This window comes from Tauraco erythrolophus, chromosome 2, assembly GCF_009769465.1.
Source record: "Tauraco erythrolophus isolate bTauEry1 chromosome 2, bTauEry1.pri, whole genome shotgun sequence".
In the NCBI taxonomy this organism is placed as follows: domain Eukaryota; kingdom Metazoa; phylum Chordata; class Aves; order Musophagiformes; family Musophagidae; genus Tauraco; species Tauraco erythrolophus.
The window spans coordinates 113,583,542-113,604,966 of NC_141466.1; the positions used below are offsets into that span (position 1 = coordinate 113,583,542).

Sequence of the window (21,425 nt, forward strand, 5' to 3'; positions counted from 1 at the left end):
GCGCGGCCCCCGCCGGGCCGAGCCGTCCGTTTCCTCCTCGCTGCTGCTGCTGCGAGAAGCCCTGACACCGGCGCGCGGCTGCGGACCCCATAGCTCTCTCTCGGGCGCTGCAGCTCCCCTCGGCAGCCCAGTACACCCAGCAGACCCAGTCCCCGGGCCAGCTGCGGCTCTCCGTGCCCCGAAAGCCCCGAGCACCGCCTACAACCCCCATGGCGGCTCAGCCGCCACCGCCGCCTCACAGCCTGCCTCACCCCCGCAGGGGGAGGGCGGGGAGAACCCCGTTCCTATTGGCCGCTCCTCTCCCCACCCTTCTCTTCCATTGGAGAAGAGTGGCTAGTAGGCGGGGACATCCGCCGAGCGACAACCGCTGCGGCGAATGGGCGGGCGCGCTCCTCCCCCTGACCGGCGCTGGGGCCAGAGTGCGCCGGAGCCAATGGGAGCCGCGCGGAGTGTGTGCCGTGCCGGGAGCAGGTAAACAGCGGCGGCGGTTCGGGGCGCCCCGGCGGGGCTGGGCGCGGGCTCCCGCTCCCTCCCCGTCCCTGGCGGGGTTGGGTTGGGTTGGGTTGGGCTGGGCGCGGGCTCCGGCTCCGGCTCCGTCCCTGTCGGGCCGCCGCGGGCTCCGGCCGCCCTCCCGGCGGGACGGGCCCTGCTCGGTGTCCGGCGCTCGTGCGGGTGGGGCTCGGGGGCGTCGCGCCGGTACCGCCGTGCGAGGCCCCTCCGCTCCACGCCGGGGCCCGGCACAGGGGCGGGGAGGAGGTCGGGCAGCTTTGCTGGCTCGTTCTGGTGGAAGTTATATGTTTGTGTGTGTGTGTATACACGTTTATATGTATATTTTTATATATATGCATGTTATGTGTATATATAAAGCATATGCACACCTATATATCTTTGTAGCTGTGTCGTGGTTTGTATGTATGTAAAATATAAATATATATGTATGTGTTTGTCCTGGGCGGTGGCATTCCTGCCTGCAATCCAGGATTTCTGGAAGTGCTGCCTGCACACGTTCAATGGCAGCCCGATTTTTTAAGCATTAGAAAGGGCAGCTGGGGAAAACGCCTGCATGGGTGCAAGGTCTTCTGGCCTCCTGCAAAGTCTCTGACTGGCAGGTTGGGTTGTTTTTTTTTTTTTAAAAAGCAATTTATTGAAAGTGCCTGTTGTCTCTCTTTCTCTCTGCTAGCCTCTGCATGCGTGGCCAGGCTGGCCATGTGCTTGGACGGACACGGAAGGTGACCCAGCCCCGGTGTGTACACCTGTGCCTCCAGCAACTCGTGGCAGGCCCTGATGGGGAGAGGGGGTACTGGGGTCTCCAGAGTTGTGGGGTTCCTCGCCCCCGTGGCTGGTTGCCCCCTGTGCCCCAGGCGCTCGGGTAGGAGACGGGAACACAGCCCCAACACAGGTGTCCTTGGGTGTCCCTGCTGTGCCACCTCCAGCTCCTGCTGGCTGAGATGCCCTCGGCGGTATTAGGGCCAGCGACGTGAGTAGCTGCTCCTGCACGTGAAGTCTGACCCAGGCTCTGAGGTTTTACTGGTGTAAGTAGGTCTGCAGGGCTGCAGCGCCTTTATGCTGTGAGGAGATACTGCTAGAGTATTTGGGCTTAGTGCTGGCAAAATAATCCTTCCGATGTTCTTGGGGAGGGTCGGATTTCAGCTCTGCCCGCAAAATAACCCTTTGGGGCTATGTGTTGTGCCTTTTTTGTGGGGTGAAGGAAAGCAGTGCCAGTTCAGCTATGTTGGTGTGCCCTAAAATGAAGAAAGAGGGCTACAAATCTCTACAACCTCCCATAGTATCTCGTGTTTTGTTATTTTTGTGTTCTGGGGCTGAAAGTGAATGGCATTTGCAAGTTCTCTTTTGACAGTTGAGACGGTGTGTTCCAAGTCCCCCGTCATTTTGGCAGCATGCACGTTTTGGCTTTATTGGCAAGAACCTGGAAATCCTTTTGGCCCCACCACTTAGCTTTTCTTAAACTTTTCTTCATCTTCGTATTTACAGCTGAAACTTAGGAGGACATCAGGCTCATGGTTCAGCCCAAAGCTTTCTCTTGGTCTAAATATAGCAAAGGAACACTGATTCTCTTTGTCTAATTGCCATCAAAGAGAACAATATGTATAAGCAGGAATTTTAACTCTCAAGTGGATTATTAAGTATTCTGCCAGCCTATAGCAGCTGCTCTGTGCTGTATATTGTACTGGTATTATTTTCAATGGATGAAATGCCAAGCAAAGGATTTAGGTTCGTTTGCAGCATAGTGATGTTGCAGCATGAAATTAAAACGCAAACCGAGGCTAGATCCTAATGTTAGTGAGAATTGGCCCAGTTTCATCAAAATCCATAAAGCTGATTTATCGCAGTTGAGGAAAAGAGGTCCCTTTCACGAAGGACATCTGGAAAGAGAGAAGCGGTGACTCCTGCAGCCTTCATGAGACTGCTGTAAAGCAGGGGTCATTCTATTCCCACCCCAGCTGCTCCATTATAAGTAGTACTTACTACTGACCTAGTTTTCATCCCCTTTCATTTTTGCCCTACAGTTTTGAGAGTGTGGTCTTTTGGCTCTTAAACTTCTTATGATTTTTGAACGGGACCTAATGGTTCGAATCCATCTGAGAGGAAAAGAGGAAAGCCTCGCCTGATACCCTGCAACCTACTGGGTCAGTTTGATGATGGTCTGGCATGTGTTGTTCATCTCCTTTGTTTACTCTATTTGGTAGACCATGTTCTATGGCTTTCTGTAAATACAGATACAGCTTGCATTCCCCTGCCAAAAGCTCCTCCTGTTGCTATAGCCAGAAAGGAATCATGCTTATCTCAGCTCTCCTTTTTTTTCCTTTTCCTGAACTGTCCTTCCCCTTTTTCAGCTCAGCCTAGGAAAACACAGTCAGTATGCATGGATGTATTTGGTGTCATGCGCATGAGTAGGAAAGAAGGTTCCCATGCTTTCCATTATGGGGTATCCACCATCCTTGGGAAGCAGAAATCATCTCTGCTAGTCCTCTTCCCTTAGTTTAACCAGCAAAATGATATCAGAAAAAAGCGTGGCTTTATGCCACCACTTTCTTGGTTGCCTGGTGCTCTGTGGCTTGCTCTCTGTTTGGCAAGCAAGTCCCCAGGCTTTCTCTTCTTTCACTCTGCTCAGCTGAAAGGGTGCTGTCATGCTGGGTACATGGGTATGAAAGTGACCAGGTGGGTCCTTCCTCCCCTGAAGGACAAACTGCTTAAACCAAAGCTCTCTCTGGCAGCCAGCGCAGCCTTGGTGCTAGTTCACAGTGCAGCTCTGATGAATAAATAGTGTCATTAGACAAACTCTCTGCTGGGTCCCTGGTGGGGCAGAGAGGGAGGGCCAGTGTTCCTGCCTCTGTAAACTGTGTGTCAAAGCTAAGCTAAGCGTGGCTAAGAGCCATACTGCCATGGGTGTTGCAGACCTGAGGTGAAGGTGGGCTGGCTGGGAGTGAGCCGAGGGCTTGCCACCGTAAATCTTGACCCCTCTGGAAGGGGAATGGCCCAGCGTGCCCTTTTCCTCATGTGAGCAGCCCCAGTGCCAGTGCCCACATAGCCAGCCTGAGAAGCAGTCCTGCTTGAACCTGGCTCTGTGAAAGCAAAGGAAAACAAGTGCCTGTTGTCTTTTCAAAAGAGCTAGACAGCTGATGAGCACCTGGTGTTGGCACCAGAGAGACTGAGGGTGATGGGACAACCCCTTTGGCTGGACCGCATATTTAGTTCAATTTAAGGCAGCTGCGAGTACAGCATCTAAGGAGTTGTTGAGGGCTGATTGCCACAGGAGCTCCTGTAAAATCCTGGATAAGTTGAGGACTGTTTTCATCATCCCTCACTGAAACCAAAGCCTTGTAAACAAGGGATGGTAAAGTTGTTTTCAGGTCTGAGTCTGCCTGCTGACCAGAAATACCGTTGTGTCTTTGCATTTGTCCATATCCTTGTTGAGGGAGAATAGCAGAAAATGTGTAGCTTAAAAGCAGCTGTATTAAAAACATGAGATGATTTTTCCATGTAATTGTGGATGTTAGTAATTAGAACTGTGTTTTTTCTATTGGTTTAACTCCTCCAGTGGGCACAATTAGGGTGTTGAAAGCAGGCTAATTGGCTGTCCCTTCTAAATCTTCTGCAGAATTGCTTTGTTCATGTAGCAAAAATTGTGTGGCACTTTAATAAACACTGAGAGAAAAAATTCTTTAATATTTTCATTGGGTTATTAATACCTAAATATTGGCCCCAGACTATCAAGAGAATAAATCTTTATTTCTTTCCTGGTCTCTGACACGAGTAGCTGGTTTTGAGACTTATTTAAATTCCATGGGTCACAGATCCCATGGCATGCATCATTTAACCTGTTCACAGATCCAGAAGTATCTCAGGATTGAATGACTTCATGTAGCCGACTTTAAAGGCCTAATTCCTATAACTGAACCAGAATCTAAGCTCTCAACTATAAATTGTGAGTCCTCATGTGCTCAGTCAGAAGAGTATGTTAAGCACATGGAGTGGAGATGTTGGGCTCTGCAAGAAATAAGCACACAAATGCAGGTGTTGGGCAACTCACTGAGTAAGAACACAGTATTACTGTGAAGCTGACAGGCCTGGCTTGATGGCTGCCCCTGCATTTGTTTCCTGTAACTGTACTGCTTTTATCACTAAAAGAGGAACAAAATGATACGAAAAAGCTTCAAGAGAAGGCAGGGGAGGAGCAGATGGCTGAAAAATGTTTCGCTTGGGCAGATGGAGTTGACATTCTAAAATTGCTGGAAGGTGCCAGATGTGTTGAGGAGGTTGTGAAAGAAAGGAGAATCTCCCACTTCTCCCTCTGTCCTTTCTCCAAAGTGAATTTCAGTTTCTTCAGTGAGAAGCCAGAATATCTCACAGATCTTCAAAGTATCCACTCCGACCTCTCAAGCTGGCTGGCAGACAGCACAGTGTGCTGGTTGGACTGTGAATGCATGATTCAGATGTAAATGACTGCGTCCAAGTCACATGGCTTCTTCAGCTTCCTCTTCTGAGTTGGATATGTTTCCTGAGACACACAGGCTCTTTCTCACAAGATACTTGGGTGAAATACTGCAGAGGAGAGGAGGTGTTCTTGTAGATATTGCAGCTTTACAATGCATTAGAGGTCTGGGTTTGATTACGGACAGGTGGCTGGGAATCAGATGGTGACTGAATTATCCTTATTTACTTCAGTTGCTTTGTTAAGCTGACTTAGTAAAGGCTAAAAGGAATTTTCCTATCACCTGCCTTTAGACCTTCCTGAAATCCTGGCTTTAAGGCTGTTTTGCAGTACCGAGGGCAGTGCACCTCTTCTCTCTGGTATCCAGAAAGAACGGCTGTTCCTTTCCTCTCTGCACTGTGCCACTGCTTTGCTTGTAAAAGCACAGTAGTAGGTAGAAAGAGGCCAAACATTTCTAGCCCCTACTTTTATACTCCAAGTTGTTGCCCATCCCAGTGATTTCGCTTTTAATCACAAGGCAACATAAGGGGAAAAAAAAAAAGTGGCTCACCTAAGGAGACAAGTCTTTCCCTTTCTACACTCTCCTTGTCCATGGGCAAAGAGAAGAACTGCTTATGAAATTCATGTGGTTAATAAACAATCGGAACAGGGAAGACACCATGTAACTCCTGGTTAGTGGCTTATGTAAAGCCAAGGCTCCAGGTTACAAAGAAACTTCTGCTACCTGCCGATGATTGCTGGAGCATTGTGGAAGAGCTGAGCTCTCTTAGCTTTCTAGCAGGCAGCCAGCAGCTTGAGGTGAAGCTTTGTTTGGCCCCCACAAAACAAACACTAAGCACTGAGAAATCTTCTTTGTGAAAGTCAAGGTGTACTCATGGGAGAGGGGAAACAGAGGCAGCAACTGTGAAAGCTGTGGCAAAGAAGTAGTATTAAATTGCTTCAGTGCTGCATTTTGCTCTTCTCCCTGACCGCAAAAGTCACTGTGACTCTAAGTGAAGGATTGTCATGTCCGGGGTGGCAGCAGGCTAAATCAGCTGCCAGGCTAAAAAGAGACGGAGTTATATAGCGTGGTGTAGCCTCCTTGCTGAAATTATGTCTCCTCTTCAGGCTTCCAGTTGTTTGTACTGTGGTGTTCACTGTTTCTTGTTCCTTTTGCTCTGCTTGTCCCTTCAGCCTTGAGTAGTGCTTGGCTGTCCCTCTCCTGAGTGCTCTCTGGGAAAGCGACAATGATCACATTCATGAACAACTCGGACAGCGAGGAGGAGCCTTGCAATGAGAGAACATCCCTGATGTCTGCAGAGAGCCCTCCAGTACCCTCCTACCAGGATGGCCTGCAAGCCTCAGAGGCAGGGGAAGCGCAGGCACATAGGGTAGGTATGCGTCCTTCCTGGGGAGTGAACAAATGGGGTATGATGATAGATGTAGTCCTGCTACCCCTCCATCCCTCCCAGCAGACTGGCTTCCAGGATTGGCTTTGCCCAGTGTTGTTTCTCTGGTGTCACTCTCTCAGGCAGCAGCAGCAGTCCCTATTCCTGTTTCCTCCACTGTGACTTTTCCCCCCGTTTTTATCTTCATATATACTCCTCCCTTTTCCTTCCTTTTGGTAAAGATACAGGCTTTTAATCAGGACCTGATGCACATATGACTCTTGCAGGATATCCTTTTCAGCCTTTTTGTTTTGCCAGAAACCCTTTGTCTGCTCTGGTCAAATGCAGCAAGTGTTAGAACAGAATCTAGTTCTGCTGCCAGCAAAGCAGCAGGGCAAAGCAAGCGTAGCATTGCTGTGAGAGGAGGAACCGATCAAGCTTACGCCACCTCAGATGACATTTCTTCTATCTCAGTTCTGTGCACCTTGCCCTTCATGTGCATATGTCCATCTATATATTTGCACTTGAAGAGGCCCTTAGATATTCATGGTTTTGGTTCAAAAACTCCATTGCAGCCTGTTTGTAATAGAATTTCTAACTGTATTGTTCAGTTGGTACCTTCCTATTAGGAATAAGTTGAAATATGATGGAACGAAGCTTTGAACACAAACAAAAGAAGTGTCTTACATATTTGCTAATATTTCTTTTCAGAAGAGGCGAACAGGTAGCAGCCGTAGCCCTAACAATGTTGCTGATGGGGATACGCCTGACTCGCATGTTCCAGTGAGAGAAAGCGCCTTGGAAAATGAAGAGGAGGAACTAACTCTGAAATATGGAGCAAAGCATGTAATCATGCTCTTTGTGCCTGTCACCCTTTGTATGATTGTTGTCGTCGCCACCATAAAGTCAGTGCGCTTCTATACGGAGAAAAACGGGCAGCTGTAAGTCGGGTCTTCAAAACAGCCTCTGAGTACGTGGCATCCCTAGCTTTACGCATACGTTCCGTGCACGCACGTCTGTGCACACTGAGTGCTCCCTTGGCAGGTTGGGAGGACCTTTATACAGCTAAAGGTGGCGGCGTAAACATACAAAGATCTTACTAAAATACGCCGCGTTCGTCTGTGTAAGTTTTGCCATACCTGCGTTATACTGATTCGTTAGCACCGTCATTAGGGCACCTTAAGCGAAGCCCGTGAGCAGCATAAGAATGAAGTTGCTTCATACTGCAGCGAAAAAAGGCCCAGGCTGAACTCCTAGTCTGTTCACCCACTAGCTGGCAGCAGTCAGGGAATAGCATGTTCATTTGGATGAGTGTCTCATTTCCCAATGACGTTTCTGGTTCCTAAGGACTCATGGTGTGGAGACGTAATTCCATCCAGCTCTTGCTGATTGTGTGTGAGAGCACTCCTGGGGATCTAATTGTGATTCACGCAGCGGGTGGAGAAATGGGGACTGTGGTCCCTTGAACTGAACCAAAGGGAACAAAACGGGAGGTGGGGGGGGATGATGACAAGGGACAAAAGAGTCCAAGATTCTCCTACCAAGTGTGGAAAGAAAGGGTTCCCCACTTTCAGAACAGCACATGAGATGTATCCTTAGGGTTATCATGGAGAGGGCCCAGAACACACACAAATTCATGGCCTGGAGAGAAGTTACTAAACTTAAATGAAGTAATTTATACTCTAGGTCTTTGTGTTTATAGTGCTGCCAGCCAGAGCTTCTCTGTAGGAATGTGCTTTTGACAGAGACCACTAATCTTTAGCTGATAATTAACTGGAGCCCTGCCCCTTCAGAGCCTACATCTCATGTTTACTGTCCTTGGCAGTTATACTTCCCTTTCTTTCCCACACAGAGAGATCTGGTTTTATCTTGGGGCAGTTAGTTAGATGTACTAAATATGTACTTTATTTGGCTTTTGCTTTATACTGCAGGATCTACACTCCTTTCAGTGAGGATACCCCATCTGTGGGCCAGCGTCTTTTGAACTCAGTGTTGAACACCATCATAATGATCAGTGTCATCCTTGTAATGACCGTGTTCCTAGTTGTGCTCTATAAATACCGCTGCTACAAGGTAAACCGTTCATGCCACAGCCTGTTCCACCTGTATGCTGTGAACCTGAGTTCAAGTGGGGCTTGTGTGTCAGTGAGAAATACAGGCAGTGCACTGGCTAGTTCACATCTTAGTCACAGCAAGAATCATATTGTACAGAAGCCCTTGTCAGTGGTGGTAGAGCTGTGCTCCCAAATATGCTTTGCTGTTATTTTGTCACTAATGGTAGGCTCTTGAAAACGAGGCCTGCTACTTTGTGTTGGTCAGGTCTGAGTCTTCTCCATCTGAGTTTTGTGGTTTGTACTTCTGGACTAAGTTGTACCATTTACTGCGAATGCCTTCTCTTAAGAAGTTTCAGACAAGCTTTGTGGGAACTGATATTCTCCCTGCCTATGGAGGCTCTGGTGGAAGGGGACAGGGCTTGGAGAGAAAGACATGTTCAGGTTTGGTGGTGCCCAGGGAGTTACAGGTAGTACTAGCCCAGCATTTGACCACTGGCCATTGCTGCTTTTTAAAGTTGGCACTGAGATGGATTTATTGTATAGCTTGGGCAAACCCCTTCTCTTCTCTGCCAAGTAGACAGAATGTGCTTACCCGTCTAAGCTAGGAGCCAGTATGGATACCCACGGAAATGAATAGGAAAGGGCCTAAAAAAACCCCAACCAAAACCAGACGCTAAGGGATAGCATAGAAAATGAAAGAGTCTGGGAGAACTGAGAGCAGCTGGCTGTCCCTCCTCCCTTGCTGGCAGTGAGGAAGGCAAGGTCTTTGGAAACTGGAGGAGTGCAGGAGACTGTTGGACAATAGGGAGCTCTGTCAGTAGTGCGTGCAGCACTGCGACCTGCATGAAGAGTAACAGCCCCTTCAATCACTGTCTCTTGTTGCTCTTGATAGTTCATCCATGGCTGGCTGATCCTGTCCTCTTTGATGCTGCTCTTCCTCTTCACCTACATATATCTCGGGTAAGTGGGAATGGTGCAGGTAACCTGGCAGTTCAGGGCTCCTTCACCTCTTTGCAGAAAATCCCCAACTCGAACAAGGAGAGGAATGTCTTCCCTTCTCCAAATGGAGGTTTAAAAATTATTAGAATAAGATAGCCTTCTTTTTCAAAAAATGGAAAATGAGGTCTTTAATAGGCAGTGCCTGATTTTTGCAGAGCCTGCCCTACAAAATCACTGGGAAGTGGTACTATGAGCATGAAATGAACAGGCTGAACCTTGTGGTACAGAGGTCCTGAGTTATACATTGAGAAGCAGGTGGAAAGGAACTTTATGTGCTGAGTTGGTTCTCAGATTTGCCTTGCCTTTTTCTCAGACTACATCACTTCAAGCTCATTCCCTTAGCTCCCAGCTCAGATGGAACCAAACTTCTAACCTGCTGGTGACGCTCTTAAAACTTTTTTATTTGACTTCAACAGCGAGCATCATGCATTTGGTGGGATGACTCTTACGTGACTGTCTGCAGCAAAGTAGTCGTGTAGGCACAGGCCTATGTTCAGTTAAGACTTGAAATCCTGCCTGCTCAAACCCTTGGAATCGCTGCTGACCTCAGGATTGAGGCAGTGTGGTGCTTGTCTGCACACACAGCACGTCCATCTCCTGCACGGGCAATGGAATGCTAAGAGCAGCAATTGGCCACGAGGCAGGTTCCCCTTTCAGGATGAGAGCTGCTTCTATTCTGCTTCCTCCTGGTGTAGCAGGAGGCTTGTTTGCTTAACTACAGCTAGTAGGATGTTTTGTGTGCCAGTTGATTTTATTGCTCAGCTAAATTTCCACGTTGTCTTCCAGTGAAGTATTGAAGACTTACAATGTGGCCATGGATTACCCTACTCTGATCTTAATCATCTGGAATTTTGGAGCTGTTGGAATGATATGCATACACTGGAAAGGTCCCTTGCAGCTCCAGCAAGCATATCTCATTATGATCAGTGCTCTGATGGCACTAGTTTTCATTAAATATCTACCTGAATGGTCAGCATGGGTGATTCTAGGTGCAATCTCCGTCTATGGTAAGTCTGGGTTGTGACTCTCAAGGTGTGGCTCCAAGAGGTTACTCCAAGGTGATCTCAGGACTGTATATGTCATTGAAAAAAACAACTTCATGGTGCTGACAGCTTTAGAAAGAGGCAGATGGGCAATTAAGTTGACTCCTTGGTTTGTCTCTTGCTAACTTGTTCACATAGGTACTGTACTTCTACCACGTCTTTCAAAGTGGAATGCCAAGTCAGAGAAGTACTGAACCACATCTGACTGCATGTGGGGTGGCTGCATTTTTATCAGTAGCAACCTGATAGTCTTACAGGTTTCGTTTATGGTTATCAACACATCATGGATTTTGGTATGAGTTATAAGTTTCAAGAGAACCTGCAGAACAACAGGCAGCCGGGAGGTAACATTCAGATTGGTGAGGAGCTCTGATGGGAGAGAGGGCAAGCAAAGAGGAGCTGGACATAAGGCCTTCTTTCATGTGAAACACAGAGTCAGTGTACGTAGCAATGGATTGTGGAATGTGAACAAAGTACCCCCGGTCCTTCTCTAATTAAATTTAACACCTCGATGTAATGCTGTCATCTGCTTTAAAAGAAACAATGTGATATTCTCAAGAGGCTTTTTATAGGATTAGCACAGTGAAAACTCCTACTATTACATTAAGCCTTGGGGATGGTGTTTTAAGTGAACGATGTCTTCAGGGACTAGAACAGTTAGAGTTATGCAAAGTGGCAGAGACTGCCATTCAGAAAATCATCCAGTTAATATTGATAGATGTCATTTTGAGGGGAGAGTAGCTTTTTAATGATCAAGAATGTAAAATGTGCATGATGATTCGAGATGAGATTGTCTGGCCCTTTTCTCGTTGCAGATCTGATGGCTGTTCTCTGTCCCAAGGGGCCACTGAGAATGCTGGTAGAAACTGCACAGGAGAGAAATGAGCCCATTTTTCCTGCATTAATATATTCCTGTGAGTAAGATTAAAATGTTAATTTTTTTAACCAGGTTAAACTCGCAACCTATTTCTTTGTCAAATCAAAGAGCACTATTTTAGTGACTTCCTTGCCTTAAGATTGGTGCACACGTAAGTCGTGGAACAGACCATTTGTAGAAGGCCTTGTTTGTCAGTTACAATGGTGCTAACTGTAATTAGCCAAAGGGAGCCCACATTTGCCCTGTGAAGCTGAAATGTTATTTATCCTTTTGTGAATACAGTGCAGAACATGCCCCTTTGTTCTGCATACAAAAACCTGTATTAGATGGACAGCAGTGTTTGCAAAGTTCTGTTATTAGATGATGGTCGCTCGATACACTTATTCTTTGTGCATTTGCTTTATAGTCACGCTTTAAACGCGTGATGAGGTTCCATTCTTCCTATAGCCCTCTCTTGCTCTGTGCACTGCATGGATGTCAGTGCTTGGAATATATTTGCTTTGTTGTTTGTTGTGTTGCTGCTGCTCGCTTTGTAAAGGGCTCTATTCAAGTATTGCCCTGCAAACAAAATCAGACGTCTCTTCCCTGGCTTTCTTGGGCTGTTTAACTATGATGGTGTCCAGCGCTCTTATTGATAAAGGTATGTATGTGCTCAAGATTAAGACAGTTGGAAGGCAGGCGACTCAACACTCATGGGACCTGGACTCAAGTGCTTCATGGACCTCAGTGACTGTTTTACTGCATTGCTTGTAAGATGAATGGATGTTTCCAAATGTTGGGTGCTAAGCTGAGGATGCCTACAACCCAATTGATCTTTTTTTTTCCCCAAGCATTTAATGTTATAAAAATGTTTTTGTATGTTCCAAGCAGAGCTTCTGTTGGCTTCAGCTGACCTCCCTTTTACTGGCAATTCTGTTACAGTGACCTGAGACAATCTAGATGAAGGTTCTCGCATGTTTTAGTTAACAAACAAGAGTTTCTCTAAAGGAGAATGCAATTCAACAAATAATAAATACTGAACAAAAATTTCTTGTGCAGAACGTCAGTGTCTCCTCTGCAAGACCATATTCTGTGGCTCCCTCTAGATGCAAAAACATCACCTTGGCCGAGCTTGTAGTGGAAAAGCAGGCACTGTGTTTGCCTTGGCTTATTTTGTTTAGTTTAGCTTCTATAAAAACAGGAAGACTGATGCATGCTTAAACAAACAGCTGATTTGAGTCCCCTTCCACTGATTTCAGAATGGTTTGTATTCCTTTTTAATTTAGGGATCCATCTCAAGAATAAACCCCCAAACACCCTTCAGTTGTTCTTGGAACCAAACCAGAAACAGCCAATATTTTGACAGGAAAGAACCAAAACAAACAGGCAGAGAGAAAACTGGCACTCTGACAACTCCTGCATGTCCCTGGCTTGTGTGCTTTACCTTTAGCAGAACATGAGGAGTAAGCCGTGTACGTTAACCTCTGGTTACCTTTTGTACTACCATCCTTTCCTGGGCAATTGCTTTCTTTGAAGAGAAAGGTCAGAAGCCAGGAAGAAAACAAAGGAGATGAGGACCCTAGTTCTGGATTTTTGCTTTCTTTAACCTACAGAGAAGACTATACTGACTCTTAGCTATTTGGGCTCTGGGACTTTCTTAGAAACTGAATGAATGCACTGCCTTAATTTTGTCCCACCTTGCCTTCTAAGCACCTAAGGAAACAAACCAGGAGTGAGTGTTTTAAAAGCATTTAAAGGGGCAAGGGTTTACATTTTTAGGGACAGCTAAATACTTAGCTCCTCTGAGCTGTAGTGACTGATGTTTTACACCACCGATTACTTCCTCTCTTTCTTCTAGCTGCTATGATGTGGACAGTTGGAATGGCAAAGCCAGAAACAGCAGCAAGAGGACCAAATCAGCAGACGTTGGATGCAGGTTTGCTTGCATGTTGCTCTTCTGTACAGAGCACTGTCCCATGGAAACAATGTGTATGTTTGAGACTGCAAGTAAACGTAAGCCCCTGAACCCTGACGGGTGCAATATTTTTTCCAGTGCTGTTACATTAGTTGTAGGACATGGTGATGTTCTGAAAACTGCTGTTAGGACTGGCAGTAAAAATGACCGGATGATGTAGGAAGCTTCAGTATTCAGGCTGCCTTTATTTAAAAAACAAACCAACCAACCAAAAAAATCAAACAAAAGTGTTGTCCAACACACATCTTCAGATGTACTGAAGTCAAAGCTGAAAGTGGGCTAGCGGGGGTTTATATTTTTACTAGCTGGGGATGGTCAGTTACAACATGGACTCATAAATATAATGCTGATGAGCTGGTGAACTTAAGTGCTTTGCAGTGCGTTGCATTCACGTCACTGCCAATGAACAGACGTGCTTTTACTTTGCTGTAAGTGCAGTATGGCTTACCATGCCAAAGAAAATGAACGTCTTTACATTTGCCCCTCAGTAAAGGCTTATGTTTGGGCAGTTACCCAACAGTAACTGATGTGTTCCAAGTTTACATTCTAGCTGGTCCCGTGGTAATTTTTGTGCCTTGGCTTTTATCTTATCGAAATGCAAGTTAAACTGCAATTCTGAAGATGATTGAATAAAATCTGACTTGTGGTGTTGGGAGGATTTCCCATCTGGCCCTGTTGTGCTTCAAAGATGACAGAACCTCTTTACGTTAAAGCGATAAATGTATGCTAGGGCTTGATAACTGAACACACTGTTTATATCAGGATAAAGCAGCTGACATACTAACAAACTGCAGGGACGCAATCCTGCTTTGAAACTGGGCACAGAGCAGGAGCGAACTACATGCTGAGGCATACAGAATGCCACTGTGGAAGCTCTGTGTGTCCCAGATCACAGGCTGCTCACATCTGCAGCGGCAGCATGCTGTCAGATTGATGTGGACTGGAAAGTTTGTATGACCACTTCTGAAAAATAGGAACTGTCGGATAAAGTACTAGATCATAGATCGGCTGCTTCCAAAAGCACTACCAAGGGCTCTGTTAGACGTGTTTAACAGGACCAAAATAAAAATTAAATCTGTGAACAACAAAATGTGTCCATTTACCACATGTGAATACGCAGCCCCTCTGTCAATGTGATTCAAGGTGGAACTTTTCTTATAAATGGCAGTCCTCTTAGTCATCCATTTTTGTCATACTATCAGTTAAGGAATACTTGAGCACCTCCATCCCAGAGATATAACAATGTGGGAGCGCATATTAAGTTTACTTGGTTTTACATGTCATTCTAGCCTGTGCAGAGCAAAGCTTAGTTCTGCCTATGTACTCCCTTGTTAAAGCCATTGAACTCTTGGGTAGCTGCCAAAGCAGCTGTGGACATGTACCCTTCTGACTGTTTGAAATAATAACACATGAGTTTTCCTCAAAGCCACTATATGTCTCTGCTTGAACTGGTCCTGATGATCACACCTCCAAGAAACAAAGGGCTTACTCATTCCAGGGAAGCTTCACAGAAGCGTGGGTTTCATGCATTAAAACAAGTTATAAATGTGGCTACCTCTTGTGTTTCTTTTGTTTTGTCTGTTCTTCTTGGCCTGTTTTTGTGGGACCAAGCTGAGGATGGGAGAGAGAACCACAGGAGTCCTTCAGACTGTCAGATGTCGGAGACGAGGAGTCCTGTTCCGACCCGTCCCATCACTTCTTTCGAGGAGCTTGAGGAGGAGGAAAGTAAGGGAAGATTCATACCTTGTTTTCAGTGTAGTCAGAGTTAATGCCTGATGTTCTTACTCGTTATGGTTAACACTTTGTTACCCAGTTTGGCCTAATTGCAGTTAATTTGAAGAGTTGTGACTTGTTGAGCAAACAAAGATTTTGAGTATGACTCTGTATTACTTCTTGCTGCTGCAGTATCTGTTCTGGGATTATGGTTCCAGTGACATCCCTTGGCTTACATGGAGAATTTAAGCAGGAACCTTCACCTGCTCCCCAGGGAACAAGAATTTATTCAGGAGGAAGCTGAACAGGAGGAGCAGAAGTAACATTTTGTTTTCTTTTTCCACTTCTTTCAGGGGGTGTGAAGCTGGGCCTTGGAGACTTCATATTTTACAGCGTGCTTGTTGGGAAAGCAGCTGCCACAGCTAGTGGAGACTGGAATACTACGCTGGCCTGCTTTGTAGCCATTCTCATAGTAAGTGAGCTAGCTTTTAAAAGCTCCGTTGCAGTCTGTTTAGCACAGTGGTGTCGCCACAAGTACCAGCAGCTGAGCACTGCTAAATCTCTGCAGGTAACATGCTGGGTGTTTAGGAGAAACCCCAGTGGATTTCCCAGCCCAGTGCTCTGTCTATAAAGACAGGCTTTAAGCAGCCACTGGGAGAAGCTGAATGATACGGGCTGGGAGGGAGGACTCCTCAGAGCAGAGCCAAGTGTGGAGATAGGGGTGAAACAGCCCGAGAGAAGACACTTATAGATGAACTGTTAGTGTGTTTCCTTCAGTGTTAAAGACTGTGGACTTCTGTCAGCCACAAGAGTCAACACTATAAATTCCACATTGATTAGCAAGTATAGTTGAAAAGGTTAACTCCCTTTTGCTAAGGAGAATAGCTAGATAAGAGGATAAAGACCTATCTTGTTCTTTTGTTCATGCTGGAAAAAACAGGAAGGAAGGAGACTTACAAATCCATGGAAATTATCAGTAAAAGCAGATGAAAATCATACTGTAAATGCTAAAGGACTTGGTCCTGCCAGGTCTAATGACCACACACTTCTGAGCTTTCACCTAGGTAGAAAACAATTACTAGGAACTTGCTGTTTACACCAGCACCCTCATGGAAACTGACCAGAAGGGCAACAGCAGGAGCTTTAGAAAATAGAAGAAAATTAGTTATCCCGTCCTTCCTGGGTCTCCATTTCCTCACTTAGATCCTAAGGATAGCAGAAAGACTTTCATTTGTGAAGATCATGGATCTAAAAGCATGAGAACTAGAAATGAGTTAACCTGAAATGTGTTGAGTGTAGCTTTCCTGCCTCACAGGTCAGAGCAACCTATAGGATCACCTAGCTCCATATCCTTGGGTCCAGCACAGGGCCCCTTCGCTTGGGAAAATGCTCTCACTTGTCTGTCCGTGAGGCCAACTGCCCTATTCTGTTTCTTTTACGGGGCTGTTAAAATTTTTGGAGCCTAGTGTCCCGGAAGTGGAGGAAGAAAAAAGGATTCAGATGAGAGAAGAAATCCATACCTAAAGGCACTTAGCCATACCATCTACCCAAAATATAAAAAAGCTTTCACACATGCTCAAAAAAAACCAGATCTTGGCTCGCTATCCAGATAAAACCAGAATTCACCTATCATAGTAAGCAATCCAGTCAAAAGAACAGCAGTGGATATTTTGCATTTTGTCTTTTTTTTTGTTTTTTTTTTTTTTTACCCCAAGAGACCTTGAAAACTGGGAAGGTGTTAGAAGTACGTGCCGCTGTGTATCAGAACTCTGGTGAAACTCCTTATCTGTGCAGCTCACCAGGATTTAAGTGCTTTTATCTGCTGGATCATAATGGCATAGAACAAAACGTAAAATAATCTGTAAATAAGTTAACCTCGGGGGGGTCAGCTGTATGTCAGCACTAGCTGTTTATAGCACTTTCTCAGCAGAGAGCTGTACTCCAGATTGCTGAAGAAAACACCTGGCCAGCTTGTGGGAAAGATGAAGGTGTGGGCAAACGTACCTCATGCCACTGGGAGCTCGGGCAGGCTTCAGTTGCTGTATAGCATATATAGCTTATTATTTGTATATTAGGTTGTGGATGACAGATATGTTTCTGGGCTTCTTACTATACCTCCTTGTGGTTTTTATTCTGTTCTCTCTGGCAGGGTTTATGCTTAACTCTTTTATTACTGGCTGTTTTTAAGAAAGCACTGCCAGCTCTTCCCATCTCCATCACCTTTGGCTTGATCTTCTACTTCTCAACAGACAACCTTGTGCGACCATTCATGGACACCCTGGCCTCCCACCAGCTGTATATTTAGAAGAAGTGGGAGTTAGAGGATTCTTTTTAAAGCTTTGCTGTGAAGTATGGTACTCTGTTTGGAATAAGTCATAAAGTTTTACACTTAGTGCCATATATTTGTAAGGAAAACACTAACTCTGTGACATGATGTGTACTGAAAATCTAATAGTTACATGTTGAACTGAGATTTTTCACAGGACTCATGGACTCCAGTGGAAAGTCTGGCTCACTGCTGATGTCAGAGCATTACTTTAATGTTATCTGATGTACATACTGGCTGTTGTGAGCACGGAAACCTGTATGTAGTGTGGGACACTGGAAAGGAGAAGGGTCTGATCTGTGCTTCCAGAAGCTAAGGTGTTTTAGCTCTGGAATTGCAGTCAAGTTTAACTGTATTCTAGAATTGCCAACACTTAACAATTTTGAGAAGTGTTGTGCAAACATGTGGTGCAAATAAGTCACACTTGCAATTAGAAAAGCGTGGCAGCCAGTATGCACATAACAGAGCAGTGTGTTACACCTGGTCACGAGCGTTAGGGAAGTGAGGCTGTACTTCATAAGCTGGCCTCTGCGCACACAACCTCTCTTGAAATTGCCTCAAATACCTATTTATTCTGACCTTAGTGAGACACAGCGAGCCATGACTGGATGTTGGTGGTGGGATGTTTAAACATGGAGCTTCTGGTTCCAAGTGCATCCACTACTGCAGCTGAAGGCAGGGCTGCCCGTTCCAGTGCATCAGATCCTCAGTGTGGGAAGACAGGTGCTTCTTCCTGTCTCCTCCCAGCATTTTATCTTTTTGGAAATCTTTTTCTGGGTCCATACTACAATCCTTAAATTACCATAAGTTGGAAATTACTGCGCAACTCCAGTAAATCAGTTGACCTATAACTTTTGTGTATTTCTGGTCTCATTTCTGTGCGTTGTTGTAACCACTCCGAAAGAGGATTTGCCTTCCTTTTATGAAGAAGTCCTCTTATACTGACTAAGACTTGGTTTACCTAGTTTTTGGTATTGTTTAAAGATTATTTTTTTTAATTACAAATTTTAAAATAGCTATTTAATGTCAAAGGGACTCTTTTGGAAATACCCTGTCATTGTTTGTATCAAAAGATGGGGGTGCAAACTTTAACCTGCTGTTACATTACATAAGGCATCATTAATGCTAGGAATATTTACACACCTTCAAGTGAGTTCATCTAAAAAAAAAAAAATAATCACAGTGCTTGTTGCCAGTAACAAATACAGGTCTAACTGAACCTTATTGTTTTCTCCACCTTTTAAAATAATTTTATTTCTACTCCGAGAGTCAGTTTTTTTAGAAATAGTCAAATTGTGTGATTTCTTTTTCTCCTCTTTTTACTTCAGCATCTATTACGCAAACAAGCTGTTTTTTTTTAACAGCTGACCAATGTTGTCAGCGTTTCAAAATGTAACATTATGCAAAGTTTTGTGAGTGGTGCAATGTCATTGAGAGATGCAGAATTTCGTCTCTGAAAATACTTTTTAGATAAGGCTTTGAACTACGCGTTTTTAAGATAGTGCTTTTTCCAATAGACTTGTTCAAGCTAATCTACTTTGATATTTTTCAAGGACATCACACAGGTGATTTAAACAAATTTTTAGAAAGTGCATAAGGGTTTTTACGAGTTGTGTGTGTCCCAGTGTGGATAAGTAATTAATTTTTGCTCTTTGTTTAGTTTTCTGTCCTCATTTCTTACATTTGCAATGTTTGGTCTTAACAGCTGCAAACTGAGTTAATTATTACTAAAAGGTGTTTGTTTTGGAAACAGAAATCACTAGAGCTCTGTCTGCTGCTTTTCACGATTTATGTGAGAGTCGGTTTTTCTTTTTGTTTGTTGTTTTACTTGGTTTTATCTTTTAAACTAAAACAGTTACGGGGCCAAATCTGAATACAGTCACTCGTAAACATGATTTTACCTTTTGCATTGCATGGTGCAGAGAGGTCGTGAAATATTTATATGTACTAGAAGAAAAATCCTGCTTGGCTTAACAGGGTTGTAGCATATTGATAGAAACAATTTATTTTTGTGAAAGCAGAGTTGATATTTGAAAGAAACTGGGGACGTACCTTCAAATATTGAAGGACCACTACTGGAGCTGTTGGTTTTCTGCAGATTTGTGTTTGCCAAAGACTGGCCTTCCACTGAGCAATTCTGCATAACTTACAAAAATTGTAATTTAAAAGATAACTAAGCAACAGATTCTGTCAGTGCAAGAAAATGTATTGTCCTGGTGAGTCATAGGAGTATATCGTGTATATACTGGAGTGGTTTTAATTGTGTAAAAGTTCGTATGTATTTACTGCAAATATATATATTAATTGTGTGTGTTTGTGTGTATATACACACATACACACAAGTTTTAAAATTATATTGAGTGATTTCTCATCTCATTGGACATTTTCACCTGTGCATAAAGTGAAGTTTTGTTTGTGATGTTAAGGTTGTGCCTAAGATGTGAAAATGGAGAGGGCAGGAGTGTGTTGGCGTTTTCCTACGTGATCCCTGTCACACCCACTCCTCCTGTCCAGTCTAAAACGAGTGTCTCATTGCCATCTCGTCTCAAACGTGGCTTGGGCATACACCAATCTCTAACAGGTAAGACTGAAGCTAAGTCCACGAACAAAAACGTAGTGGTAACCCTGCCTAGTGCACATCCAGGCTTTTCATCGGTGGGAGATACACGGCCTCCTTGCAGCATTTAGTGCCTTTGTTAGAAGCATGTGCAATTAAAGTGGTTTGGTGTTGTCACCTTCTGACCAGCAGTTGTTGCTTGTGCTTATTGCTGTGTTTCCTCTTGCCGTTGGTTTCGATTGTTTTGGGGTTGCTTTGTTTAAAGTGTCTACTGCATCAAAGGCTGGAGATGCGTTCTGCCCACAGAGAGTACACAACAAGCAGCACAGTCATAAAGTATGTACGAGAAACAGGACACTCCTTGCAGAACCATTCCATGCTTCCACAGCAGCTCTCATCGGATACTCAAGGTCTCATTTGTAAAACCTAACTTCAGGTTCTTAAGGGAAGTCCCTCAGAAAGGAGCCAGTCTGTGCTAGAAATGTCATCTCCTTCTGGCTCACAGGGAGAAAAATGACGGATTTGCAATATGAGGTGTCTCAGGAAGAGCTTTATAAACACTGTTGAAGCTGGGCCAATGTGGGTTAGTAGATACAGCAAGGTCACAGCATGTGTCTACCGCAGTGAGGAGCAGTGGTCTGCTCACCTGTACCGTCTTTGCAGCAGTTGCTAGTGAAGCCTCCTCCATGGGGAAATCAGATGAAGTTAGATGGATCATCTCGCTCTGAGTAAATGGCTCTCACTGATGGGACTCTGGTGAAGAATAGCTCAAGGCCCACTGTCCTTGCAAAACAAAGTATTTGGAGGTCTCTGTGCTACTCCCAAACCAGTAAATTTCTCTGCTTTGTTCTTGCCTTCCTAGGTACAGCCAGTTAATCACATAGTGTGTTTGCCTTCCTCTCCCTTGTGTAACTCAAATTGCGTCTTGGTTTAAATTGAATATGTAGTTATTTTTCTTTATTGTTTCCCTCGGTCCTTGCTCTCCCTGTTTATGCATTAGAGATGCTCCTTGGCAGCCACGGGAGGGCAGTAAGTCTATATGGAGAAGTACTTTGCGGTGTGCCTTTTGTTTTTCAGTGAGGCTGAAGGCCATGGCGTCTCCCTCACGGCAGTGAGAAAGCAGGCACCCCACACCCCAGCACAGCCGCAGTTTTGGCACAGCAAGGGAGAGGCTTTGAGTGAGAGTGAGCTCACACTGTACCAGAATCCATTTAAAACCAGCTGGTTTCACTGTGATGCCGTGCTGAGCACTGCGGCTCTGGGTGAGCTGCTGTTACTTCACTTTGTTTTAGTGACCCCATTTTTTTTTTTTAAGTGTTCAGCCCTAGTTTCAGTCCTACAAACCCCAAGCATAAGTCAGGGGCTCCTCCAGACAGGGCTAAATTAGATTTTATTCTGAGCATCTTCGAGAAGGAAAGGAATAATTATACTTACTGCTTTGTCATTCCTCCTCTCACTTGCAGTCTCCTGTTCTATCCCAGCAGGTCTTGCTAACCTAGGGGAAAAAGAGAGCACACTGCTGTCACTCCAGCTCTTGGCACTGGCAAATCTAGGGTCTAGCTAGATCATGATGTCAGTGCC

At 45.0% G+C, this 21,425-nt stretch overlaps 1 protein-coding gene across 2 annotated transcripts; it reads left to right on the forward strand.

Moving 5' to 3' along the window:
• Positions 1–434: 434 nt before the first annotated feature.
• Positions 435–18,464, forward strand: PSEN2 (presenilin 2). 2 transcript variants are annotated; one of them, XM_086631768.1, is made up of 12 exons: positions 445–471; positions 1,181–1,243; positions 6,128–6,324; positions 7,033–7,262; positions 8,253–8,394; positions 9,268–9,335; positions 10,161–10,381; positions 11,233–11,331; positions 13,132–13,209; positions 14,860–14,973; positions 15,315–15,433; positions 17,111–18,464. In XM_086631768.1, the coding sequence occupies exons 3-12, from the start codon at positions 6,181–6,183 to the stop codon at positions 17,264–17,266; spliced, it is 1,371 nt and encodes a 456-aa protein (XP_086487894.1). In that variant the 5' UTR covers positions 445–471; positions 1,181–1,243; positions 6,128–6,180; the 3' UTR covers positions 17,267–18,464. The 2 variants fall into 2 exon arrangements, with proteins under 2 accessions (XP_086487896.1, XP_086487894.1); XM_086631770.1 differs by lacking the exon at positions 1,181–1,243 and having other exon boundaries at positions 435–471.
• Positions 18,465–21,425: the final 2,961 nt, after the last annotated feature.